Below are 12,714 nucleotides of genomic sequence, written 5' to 3'. Positions count from 1 at the left end.
CTAACTCCGGAGGTAGAAGATGCTTCCTCTTCTACGTGGAAATTATCACCACAGGCCTAGAGCGCCCTCTTGTGGTTTAGTGTGAAAATAACATGTGAAATGATATACCGGTAATAATGTGTTCATAATTTCACACATAAGTCGCTCCAGAGTACAAGTCGCACCCCCGGACAAACTATGAAAAAAAAACTGACACTTATAGTCGGGAAAATAGGGTACCTTCTTGTACACCAGGTGATGATAGTGCTCAGGTGAGACATCCAGGTGCTTCAGTTGTGTTTGCAGGTCAACGTCTTCTTCCTCCGTCACCAGCCGAGACAAGACTCTCTGCATGAGAAAGACCAGACTTAGTGTTGATAATGTTTAAAGCTCATTAGAAAGCATGACACAAAGGATCTCACATCATGGGGTCACGCGTGACTGCGGTGCAGGTATTCCAGCGAGCGAGGATGTATGGACAGCACGTGAGATTTCGCAACACGGTCTTGGTGTTTTACAAGCATATTTCTGGAAGGGGCCTCATCATAAAGTGATAAAAGAAGATTAATCATCGCAGCTGATGCTTGTATGCGAGCGCACAGCTCGTAAAAACACGGAAATTATTTCATATTAACTCGACGGCGTCTATGTTTTTTCGGCGCGAACGTGTGATTCGAGTTCCGTCCCGATGACCAGACGCTTGTAAAGCAACAGAAACAAAGTTATTTCAAGTATGCATTGGAAGTCGTTTGTTTTTCGGCCTTATGATAAAAAGAAAATTCAAGAAACAAGTCACAAACAAGTGTCGCGCTTTATACGTCGTCCTCATGAAGACAAAGCGGATAAACACCCGAGCTTAAGCCCTGCTAGTAATAATATCCATCTTTACTTTCTTTAGTAGTCTTTACCTTCTCGGGTCTTGTTCTAGAAGTTCATCCTTAATTTTTTCTTCTAAAATTCATATTTACTGCTGTATTAGATTCATATTAATTTACCAATTTAATCTTCAATTAAAGATAATTTATTTAGAATGTGACATGTTCTGACAAATGCTTCTTTACCAAGTCTATAAGACAGTTGTTGGACATTTACGAAGAGATATTAGTGGTTTAACTATAAAGTAAATTCGCAAGATTGATCGATTATAATATAATAGAAAACATTATAGATAGGTAGGTAGGTAGAAATGATTATTTATATAGCGCTTTTCCACACCAGGGTCACAAAGCGCTTAAACAATCAAAACAATATTCAATAAAGTATATATTTTAAAGGTCAAGATAAAACTGATAACACAACAGGAGTTCCAGAAAATCAAGGAAAAACTTTAACTAATAGAAACGTCTTAAGATGTTTCTTGAAGGAGTCAGTAGATCATCAAACACAGAGATGGTTCCAAAGCTTAGGAGCAACAGCCTGAAAAGATTTCTCTCCTCTGGTCCTGAACCGTGTTCGTGGAACCATCAGTAGATTCTGATCCACAGACCTCAGAGCCCGAGCTGGGGCGCAAGTCTGGATCAGATCACTGATGGAAGGTCTGACCATGAATAGATCTGAAAGTAAGAACCAACATTTTAAAATGATCCTGAAAGAAACTGGAAGCCAGTGAAGAGATTTAAGGATCGGAGAAATGTGAGTTCTTCTACTAGAGCGGGTCAGAATTCTCGCTGCAGAGTTCTGAACCAACTGCAGGCGAGACAACTCCTTCTTGTTAAGACATGAAAACAAACTGTTACAATAGTCCAGACGAGAAGAAACAAACGCATGGATTATAAGATCCAGATCATGTTCCGACAACAATTTCCTAAGTTTAGAGATTTTTCTCAGTTGAAGGAAACAGTTTCTGGTCAGTTTTCTGCAGTGTTGAACAAGAGACATGTCTTTATCAAATACAACACCCAGGTAGGTAGAACTTTATTGATCCCTCAGGAGGTCTCCTTCAGGAAATTGTTTTTTCCAAATTATCCACAGCAAATAGAGCAATTTTTCATAAAAAATAAATCAAATAAAATAAGAACAAGAACAATGAGAAATAAAGAGAAAGAACAAGATGATACAATCTAAGTCTAAAGATAAAGATAGAGAACATAGATCAAATAAAAATAACAAAGACAAAGGATACAAAGACTAACATAGATAACATAGAGGATCAACGCACAAAACAAACCAAGTGAAACGGATAAAAAGTGTAAAACTCTGAAGGAAACGAGGATAAATGGGTTTAAATGACTCTTAAAGCGAGTGCCAGACTGAGAGGTGTTGTGTGCGCTCGCTAGAGTCGTGTGGTTTTGTCGGGCTGGTTGAACGTCACGCTAACATATTTACCCTCCGCACACAAAACAACCTCAATCGCTACCATGTGAGCGGCTTCAGCTGAACCTACGAAACCATCAGCCGCCCGGGAGTCGTGAGGTGGAGGGAGCGACTGGAAAGATCGTCGATGGAGAAACAAGAGAAGAGAAGATTAACTTAAAATGAGTCTAATATTTTGTATTTTGAGTTAGGAAACATGTTAATTGCTTGAGTTAAACAAAGCATCTTCTCTGTTCTGGTGTCCTGTAATAAGACATTTCTGTTGTGGGCTCAAGTTAACCTTCTCTGAAAAAAGCACGCCCAGGAAGATAAAGACATTAAAGTGTCTTTGATCATGTTTTAAACGCGTTACTTCCCATGGGAACAAAGAGATCCGAATACGTTTTGAAACCAAAGGGAAAACCAAAGTGGCTCCGAGCGCTCCTGTGGTTTCTCCCGAGTCGAGGGAACATCCAGATCAAAGATGACACTATCAAACCAGGCCTTTAATATCTCACGCTCGTGCGTCTGTCATCTCCTCAGAGATCCTGCCGTGTTCCTGCAGCCACTGTGTGGTCCTCGGCTGGGACAGGATGTCAAGAAACACTCGCAGCTAATGACCGTCTTTCGTGGCCTGCAGCTCGCGGTTCATCATCCGACCATCCAAACACTTGGATGTGGAGCCACCGCTGAAGGGTGGGGCCACGATATTAAGTTAAATACGAGGGAATCTGTTGCGCAACGTCTTTATGTGGGATTAAGTGAAAACACAGTAGCGAGCGTCAGTTACCAAAACCTGTTTGAAGGCCAGTCAAATGTCAGAAATTGCTAGTTGATGATATATTTTCAAAAACACTAAGCAAGTGTTAACACAGGTCAATACTAGTGTTGTGTATTAATAAGAATATGATACGTTATGTTTCACAATACAGGGTAAATGACACGATATATTGTGATATATTGTGATACTGTAGTAACAAGGATCGACTCTTGATGAAGTCGTAAATGCTTTCATTTGTTTCATTGTTAAAAGTTGAGTCACTGTATCCTCTTGTCCTCAGTCATTCGGTCAATAAGTTCAACTTCAAGTAGGGCTACACGATATCGGAAATATGTGCGATATTTGATATTGGTGTCTTTAATTGTGGCATCGATATTAATGCGATCATTTTTTCTTTCACCTAAAAATTTGCCCACTTGCGCGCGCAGGTGCGAGAACTGTAGTGTAGGTCAGAGGTCCAATAAGGAAAACCATGCGATATTTCCCTTTCGTTTATTTGCGCCCTTTAGTGCCGACGTTCGGCAAAATCGGAAAACATTTTCACTTATAACGCTCAGTCTCGCGGGACTTGCATCGGTTTCCTGCGAAACTGAGCGACATCAGAGAGGAGCCGCCGGCGCGTCGTGATATCACCAAATCAATAATAAATCCACCTCCTTGTACACGCACACATAACACTTTATAAATGACGCTAACAACTTAGCTCCTTAGCATACAGTGAAGACGGACAGGTTTGTTTGGAAGTTCACGATCTTATAAGAAAACTGAGACGAGATGAAAAGTTCTTACAATATGTTGCTTTAACAAAGGAGGTTGAAAGAGACGAGTGACTGGATCACTAGTGTTTGACTAGATCATAAGTTAGTATTACTTCCTTGTTTATACTGAGCCGCACCAAGTCAGCGTCGCCATAGCAACCGAGCCTAGCAAGCTGCGTCGCACAGTTCACAGTCAGACGTAGACGTAAACAACAACGAGACATAGAAGTACAAATTGACAACTTTACAGAACCTGACACTGATTGGTCGAAGTGACAATTTAAGAAGTGCTTGATTTATACAATAAAAAATATAAATTATCGCACATGTTTTCAACTATGAATATCGCACGTGCCAATATTGCGATATCGATATTTTTTCGATATATTGTGCTGCCTTAACTTGAAAGCTATCAATATTTACGCCCCTAGTCAATACAAACAATATGGTGGTTCTATAAAAGTTATATAATCAGCCGATTATATTCTGATAACCATCTCAACCAGCACTAATGCACAACTTTCTTCAGGCATTCCCATCTTTTTTGTGCGACACACTGGTTTTATGTCAAGTAATATTTTCACAGACCTGCCTTATGAAGGTGGATAAACACAACAATATTAAACAACATACAAACTGATGTAATACTGGACACACACAGTACTTGGAAAATTGACATTAGAACTTGTGAAATAAAGGATCAAAATAATATTTTAAATTGATGTTTTCTGAAACATGATATTATATGGTATGATAGAATCCTAATGTGTGAGAAAAAAACATTTTACAACATAATAAAGTATCCTTTCAAGTGTCCTACTGACAACACTATAAGAAAGAAGAAAAAAACTCACCCGGATCCACTGGTTGGCTTTGGTTTCCACAGGATTGCTGGGGGTCTCGGAGTAAAGACCCCACAGACAGTTAAGCACCGACTTCATACTCGAGTCTTTCGTCAGAGAGACGTGCACGGATTAATGGAGAACGACACCAGGTTTGATGAAGACAATAAGTTGTGAGAAAGAAAATATTAATTCTCTCACCATCAGCCATGACCAGGTGGTTCCAACACAGTCGACCCAGAAACTGTCCCAAGTGTGGAAGCTTCTTCATGATCTCGGCTGTGGAGCTCTTTAAATGAACGCAAACAAACCAAAACAATCAGTCAACAAGTGTTTTACTATTGTGTTTTAATCCAAATCTTCATATGAATAAAGCCACACATGTGGAAAACAGTTTCAACATGAACCAGATCCTGTGACACACAACAGTGACTTTATTGTTTACATGTGTTCCGTACTTATGGATGTCTGCCTGCATGTCACTGACACCATGTTGTTGTTCTTCACCACCGTGTTCTCGCTCTCATGGCTGCAGCGAAAGATACGTTGAACAGAACACATGCTGGGGTTCTGGCTACGGGTGCTATATCTGTAAAACTTTAAGTACGTGTGTTTCTCTGCTTGTTTATCCTGCGTATGGCATCCGACCATGTGATGTATTTCAACTAACAGCCAGTTAAAAACAAATAGGACAAGATCATTAAAGGCAGATGCAAGCATTGATAACCTGGACAGAAACAGCTGCACATTATTACGCATTTATTATTATTATTACATATTAAGAAACAACTGCATGGTTTTAAAATAAATGATTCGATAAAAGTTATAAATGTAGTTTATTTCCTGCATATATGACAAAAATACTTAAATGTACTTATTGATTTGTTACATTTTGAACCACAGCAACACAAATGTTTTTTATATGCATGATGTATCAAAAAAATATAGATATCGCGATATTGGCACGTGGGATATGCATATAGAAAACGTGATCATTTATCATTTTTTATTGTATAAATCAAGCATTTCTTAAATGCGAACTTCGACCAATCAGTGTCAGGTTCTGTAAAGTTGTCAATTTGTACTTCCATGTCTCGTTGTTGTTTACGTCTCCGTCCGTCTGTGAACTGTGCGGCTCAGCTTGCTAGGCTCGGTTGCTATGGTGACGGTGTTTTGCAAAATTGCAGAAAGTCAAACATTTTTTCTGCAATTTGAAAATAATTTGCATTCTGCAAATACACAACATTTTCAACCAAATTATGTTTAAACTTGAATCATATATAGCTTCGTAACCCATGACATTATTGTAACTATTTATTCTCTCACTCTACTGATGTGTTGACAGATCCTCCTCTGAAGACATCGTTCCCTCATACCTCCACTTTCATCCCCCTCTCCCCTGTGTTACTACAAATACATTTATAAAAGGTACTAGTCCTCACACACACACACACACACTCACCATCTTTTCTCACAACATACTAATGAAAGTATCACCACAATAAAAAAAACATAAACCTTATCCTTCAAGAACAAACATTGTATTTTCATGTTACAGCCTGAACAAAAATGAAAAATATGTATACGATCCATACATACACAATTAAAGAACTAGAGATGAACGATTATTAAAAATAATCTAATTGTGATTATTTTCCACAATATTGCGATTAAATATGCAATTATTTTTTAACACAATTCACTTTACAGGAAAATATATTTCTTTGTGATTGTTAAGAAAGAAGTTTTTAATTTTAATTTACAGACCACATGACTCTTGACGAAGTCGTAACTGCTTTCATTTGTTTCCAAACCAAAATATGTCCAAACATCAGCTTTAAAAGCTGCTGGACTCACTGTATCCTCTCGTCCTCAGTCATCACTGGGATCTCATAGGATTTCATTGTTCCTTTTGCAGTGAAGGACAATCTTTTTTTTATTTTAAGCACAAGAAAACTATGATTAAGAAAATTAAAATATTTCAAATTGTATTATTTTTTAAATTTAGACAGTGCTGTTTAATATCAAAAACAGTCTCTAAAGTTTTGTCATTTGTAGGCATTTTACTTTATGACCCTGGTCTGCGAAAGGCGCTTTAGAAATAAATGATGACTTACTTTCTTACACTGAAAGGAATATATAAAAAAAATAATATAAATAATTAATATTCAAGTGTATCTGTATTTACTTAAATCTGTATAATAAAGTGCACGTTTTAACTTTAAAGACCTTAAACTTACTTTAAATAAATATCGATGAAGCTGCTTTAAGTTGGCGAGAGCAGCAGAGACATGAAGGAAGAAGAGAATTAAAGAAAAGAGTGTTAAACATCATCATATCCTATGAAGAAATACAAAAGTAACAATGGAATCTGCCTTAAAATCCCTGCAGTGAATCATTGCTGTTAAACACCAATGACATTGACATCAATAAGATACACTGTATCAAAACCACAACAACAAATAGATGTTTGTGAAATAATCGAGCAGGAAGTGGATCCAGTGGGTCACGTAGGAAGCTCTGAGCCTCAGGATCAAAGTGATCTCCAGACAGACAGGAGAAGTAATTTGACTGCTTCAAGTGGATGAGATCAGCATTAATGGGAAGCAGCTCAGTTAAAGGTCTAAGTAAGATCCGAAGAAGGCCCCACAACATCATCGACGCCGTCTGGGACACGGCTATACACTCCGCCGTCAATCGACAACACATGGCGAGCGTTCGTGATGAGGCGGCGAGGAATGTTCGTTTACAATAAGAACCCAACTTTGAGTGAAGCGCCAAGTCGTCATTAGAGCTTCGTCAGTATCGTCGCCAATTACAGGCGAGTCCTCGCATCTTGTCCTGATCAGGGACAGATGAAGACCCGAGCGAGGGATCGTCGAGCGAGCCAGGACCAGTTTATGGTCGTGGTCGTGCATGTGACGATGAAGGGAACACGAACGACGACCAGCTCTGACGGTGACTGGTTCGGTCGCCACGGCGACCACGTCAACATACAAAACGTCTTGATCTGCTGGATTTTCCGATGGACTCCTGTGAGGAGAACCGACCAGAAGGACAGGGTTGTCGGGACACGACGCCCGAGAGGATTTGCCGACACTGTCGATAGAAGATCCGACAGAGGGAGGATTCTCTTTTCCTGGAAAAAAAAGAGCGTTAACTTGGGAATATTCTCCCGGTTTGGGTCGGAGCCAAGAGAAAGTTGTTAAGCCATCAAGGGAGGCAGGATTCTGCCAAGAAGCCAGTGATCCTCGGCTTTTTTTTTTATAAGCGCAGAGCCAGTAAAAGGGATTTACGTCCAATTACGCTTTAACATTCTTTTATCTGGCAGTATATCCACTCATGCTACACCTCGCATGAGTCCCTGCAGCCACCAGGGAGCAGGAGAAGTGGATTCAAAGGGATGATGGCTTCATTTATAATATCAATGTTTCAGTTAAAAGACTCAAGATCCTCCTACGGTAGAAAGAGTGTGAAATAAAAAATACAATTTACATTTAAAAAAACTGCTAAAAATATACCTGGCAGTCACATGATGCAATTTTCAATGACTCTCAATTTTGGCGTCGCCACATAGAGACCAATAAAGTATTTTCCATTCGTCTACATTATGGTTAATATGCTGAACTGTGGCTGATCGATGACTTAAAGAACTCAACATTTATTTAAGTCATTGAAAGCAGCAGGAGGTGTTAGAAAATATTGATTCGCTTAAAGCAGCTCTATGGGATTTTTAGTCGAGCGCCGCCAGTGGACTACAGTGGTAGTGTTTAGCCCGACGGGAGACTACATTTCCCATGAGCACTCGCTAAACGTCACAAAAGTTTCCATGTCCCGGTTTGTAGCATTTGATGAATGTTCTGTTTCTAGACTTTTATTGATGAATGAAGGATGATACTGATGAGGTCATGAATCAGATTGTGGAAAATTAAATATGATATGACGGCTTTGTAAATAAAATAACTTTAACTTTGTTTTTGTACCGTTATTATTTATAAAATAAAAATCACACAAAACACCTACAAGTAACGGTATACGAGTCATTAAACTAGTTTTAAGTTGATGTGTCATCACAAGTTATTTTAGTACAAAAATATTACGGTACACAAAACTACCCAGTGCTGCTTTAAATATCGCAATTTTTTGTATGATACTTTATCATCATCCAAGAGTACTGTCTTGAGTTTTTTTCTTTTTTTTTTAAGGCTTTCAAATGGTTTTATTTTATGAAAGTCCCTCAATGGTTTATATTTCAAAACACAGGAGTCCCAGAAAATTAGGGAAAGCCTGCATGGATAAGAAAGTCTAGAAAAAGCGCTATATAAATATAAATATAAACTACTTACTTACTTACATGGTGGTAAGATGTAAACACATCTATATAGACAATATATAGAGCAATCTTATAGATCTTTAATGTGGCATTTTCAATAAGCATTGTTCGTCTACGCACGTTAAACTCCATCAGGTTGAGAAATATCAAATTTGTCAGTAAAACTATCAGGTAAGTAACAATTTGCAGTTGGTTCAGCAGAATAATGTGTATTTGAACATTTTGAAGCTTTTCTCAATCACTCATAGTGAGAACTAGCAAAAACATGCTGAACTTGAATATATAAAAACAATAAAATCACTCCAATAATCAACTTAAATGGCTTTGGGATGATTTCTGTGTTTGATGATCTACTGACTCCTTCAAGAAACATGTGTGTTTGATGATCTACTGACTCCTTCAAGAAACATGTGTGTTTGATGATCTACTGACTCCTTCAAGAAACATCTGTGTTTGATGATCTACTGACTCCTTCAAGAAACATCTGTGTTTGATGATCTACTGACTCCTTCAAGAAACATCTGTGTTTGATGATCTACTGACTCCTTCAAGAAACATCTGTGTTTGATGATCTACTGACTCCTTCAAGAAACATCTGTGTTTGATGATCTACTGACTCCTTCAAGAAACATCTGTGTTTGATGATCTACTGACTCCTTCAAGAAACATCTGTGTTTGATGATCTACTGACTCCTTCAAGAAACATCTGTGTTTGATGATCTACTGACTCCTTCAAGAAACATCTGTGTTTGATGATCTACTGACTCCTTCAAGAAACATCTAAAGACACTTTTATTTGAGCTTTTCCCTGATTTTCTGAGACTCCTGTGTTTGTCTCCGTGTTATAAAGTATATATTTTATAGAGTATTGTTTTGATTGTTTAAGCGCTTTGTGACCCTGGTCTGGAAAAGCGTTCTATAAATATAAATGAGTTACTTACTTAAATGCAACTATGCTGAGATATGAGTATTTAAGCATCGAGCAAAGTTTAAGTCTCAGACCAGGAGTCGAAACGAAGGTCAAAGTCGTTTTCTTCATTTGCTTTTATAAAGAGGTTTAAAATAAGGTTTATTTGTCGAAGACCGTGTTGAATAAAGAAAGTGCCTGTTTAATCTTAATATTTTGATTAACTATGAACTTTGAAGCCGATTTATTTTCCTTACACAACGTATCAAGCATCACTTCTTCAAACAAGATGAATTCAATTTGTTAAAACTGCAGGACACTTGTTTGGACAGTCCTTCCATATTAAAACGCTCCGGCCCTCGTACGGGGGATACATTAGGTTAACGCCGGGGCTCCCAGTGCGGCCGTTACCTGACAAACTCGGAGCGGCGAGCGATGCCAGCCAGACGTACACAAGCCTCGGCCTCGGACACAGAGCGTCCAGTGTTAGCGGGTCCGAACCAACCCTGGCCTCACTGTTCCTCTCTTGGCTCGGACACAAAGTCAAGAGTGTGTGCGTTTGTGTACGGAGTGTGTTGACGTTGGAGTCGACCAAAGGCTTCATTAATCTGTCGACAGTGAGGTGGGTAGTTCGTATGCACTAACTATTATAAGTAACCGGTGAACTGTGGCCAATGTAAAATAGTAGTACATGAGGCAGCTGTACTAATACATCGTGTAGAATTCATGTTTTTCATCTAAAAATAAAAACGGTTAAAGCCGTACAAAAACATCAATTATTGATGTTTTTATTACTTTTGCATAAAGAGCTTGAAAGAAATCTTGTGCTGAATCAACACAACCATCTGCTCACCACACTGTTGATGTGCACCAGCAGTCTCTGAAGGTAGTCTCTCAGTGGACTCAAGAGTCTGCAGGCGTCTCTCACGGTCTCACGACTGTCGGATCGACTCCAGTCCACGACTCTCTCCAGCCAGAGCTGCAACTCCTGCGCCTCCGACTGTTGAGGCTGAGACATGGTTCCACTCGTACAGAGTCAGGGAGGTCGATTCCAGAGAACCTGGGCAAGAACGAAAAGACAATCACAACTTAGGATGTATGATCTGTTGATACGATAAGCATCAGGGACAAGGATACTATTGTGATATTGTGTGATATTGTGTGATATATTGTGATACTCAGGAACTAGGATATCATTGTAGTAATGTCCGAGTACAACTATTTACGTATTTGTACTTCAAACTGTATTTGTTACGATAAGCATCAGGCACAAGAATAATATATATTGTGATATATTGTGATACTGTTGGAACGAAGACATAATGTGTACAATTCTTAACACACTCTTGACAAAGTCGTAACTGCTTTCATTCGTTTTGAATCCAAAATATGTCCAAACATCAGCTTTAAAAGCTTCTGGAGTCACTGTATCCTCTCGTCCTCAGTTGTAACTGCTTTCATTCGTTTTTAAACCAAAATATGTTCAAACATCAGATTTAAAAGCTTCTGGACTCGCTGTATCCTCTTGTCCTCAGTTGTAACTGCTTTCATTCGTTTTTAAACCAAAATATGTTCAAACATCAGCTTTAAAAGCTTCTGGACTCGCTGTATCCTCTTGTCCTCAGTTGTAACTGCTTTCATTTGTTTTCAAACCCAAAATATGTTCAATCATCAGCTTTAAAAGCTTCTGGACTCGCTGTATCCTCTTGTCCTCAGTTGTAACTGCTTTCATTTGTTTTCAAACCAAAATATTCCCGAACATCAGCTTTAAAAAACTGTTGGACTCACTGTATCCGCTCGTCCTCAGTCATTCAATCAATAAGTAATTGCTTTCATTTGTAATCAAAAAATGTGTTTTTGGACACACTTTAAAATCTGCTGGAGTCGACTGTATCCTCTCGTCCTCAGTCATTCAATCAATAAGTAATTGCTTTCATTTGTAATCAAAAAATGTGTTTGGACACACTTTAAAAGCCGCTGGAGTCGACTGTATCCTCTCGTCCTCAGTGGGACCTTGCGGAATTTCACTGTCCTTTGGCACAGAGGACGTAATGAGTGATGACTGCCAAGTTTAATTGCAACACAAAAGTAAACAGGCTGTTATAATTCCAAGTTAAGTGTATATTTAAAAATAATGATGATGAGCAGGTGAGTATGAACAGTAATTGTTATGAACATCTTATGATGGATCTGCAAAAATACAGAAAGAGTTGGGACTTGAACGCTGGGCTTAGTTCTCACTACGGCAAAAATAATCACACAATTTGTGCTTCTAGTGTCAAAAGCTTCCACACAGACACACACAGAACTACACTCGTGACAAGCTCCTGAGGAATAAACGGCACCGTCTTCACCTTTTAAGATAATGGGAAGAGAAAACACTTAAGATTAAAGGTGTGTTAGGATCAACGTTATGAATGTGTGTGTGTGTGTGTGTGTGTGTGTCTGTGTACTTGGCGAACCTTCTCATAATGACAGGTCTGTGTGGGACACCACAGGGTTGTGTTTTTTACGATCACCTCGTTACACACGATTTGTTTAATGTCGTGCCATCATCTCTGCTGGAAAGCCCCTACGGCTGGATGTGAATATATAAATACTCATTTTCAGGGAGGAGAAGAAGGCCAAGCAAATTAGGAACAAACCCCACTTGTCGGGAACTTTTTTCTCTCCGGAAAAGTTCGATTGAAAGGAACTGGTTTTGAAAGACAGATGGTTAACGAAAATACTACCGTGTAGAAAAACATGCTCGGCTGTCGTTGCAGTTCTGGCCGAACATGTTCGCGGCGGGAACGAGACGTGACTTCTCAAATATTATTTCT

General features: G+C 38.9%; 1 protein-coding gene across 1 annotated transcript in view; it reads right to left on the bottom strand.

Moving 5' to 3' along the window:
• fancc (FA complementation group C) overlaps positions 1-10,910 on the bottom strand; it is a 29,048-nt gene extending 18,138 nt beyond the window's left edge. Inside the window, exons 1-4 of the mRNA XM_087785591.1 lie at positions 10,746-10,910; positions 4,854-4,941; positions 4,665-4,759; positions 220-327 (exon numbers count right to left, since the gene is read on the bottom strand). Of these exons, the coding sequence (XP_087641717.1) occupies positions 220-327; positions 4,665-4,759; positions 4,854-4,941; positions 10,746-10,910 (456 nt within the window). The remainder of the gene's footprint in view (positions 1-219; positions 328-4,664; positions 4,760-4,853; positions 4,942-10,745) is intronic.
• Positions 10,911-12,714: the final 1,804 nt, after the last annotated feature.

The sequence above is a fragment of the Callionymus lyra genome, chromosome 1 (genome assembly GCF_982586985.1).
Source record: "Callionymus lyra chromosome 1, fCalLyr1.hap1.1, whole genome shotgun sequence".
Lineage (NCBI taxonomy): Eukaryota > Metazoa > Chordata > Actinopteri > Syngnathiformes > Callionymidae > Callionymus > Callionymus lyra.
Note: the sequence above shows the minus strand (reverse complement) of the source record. Positions and strands in the feature narration are given on the sequence as shown.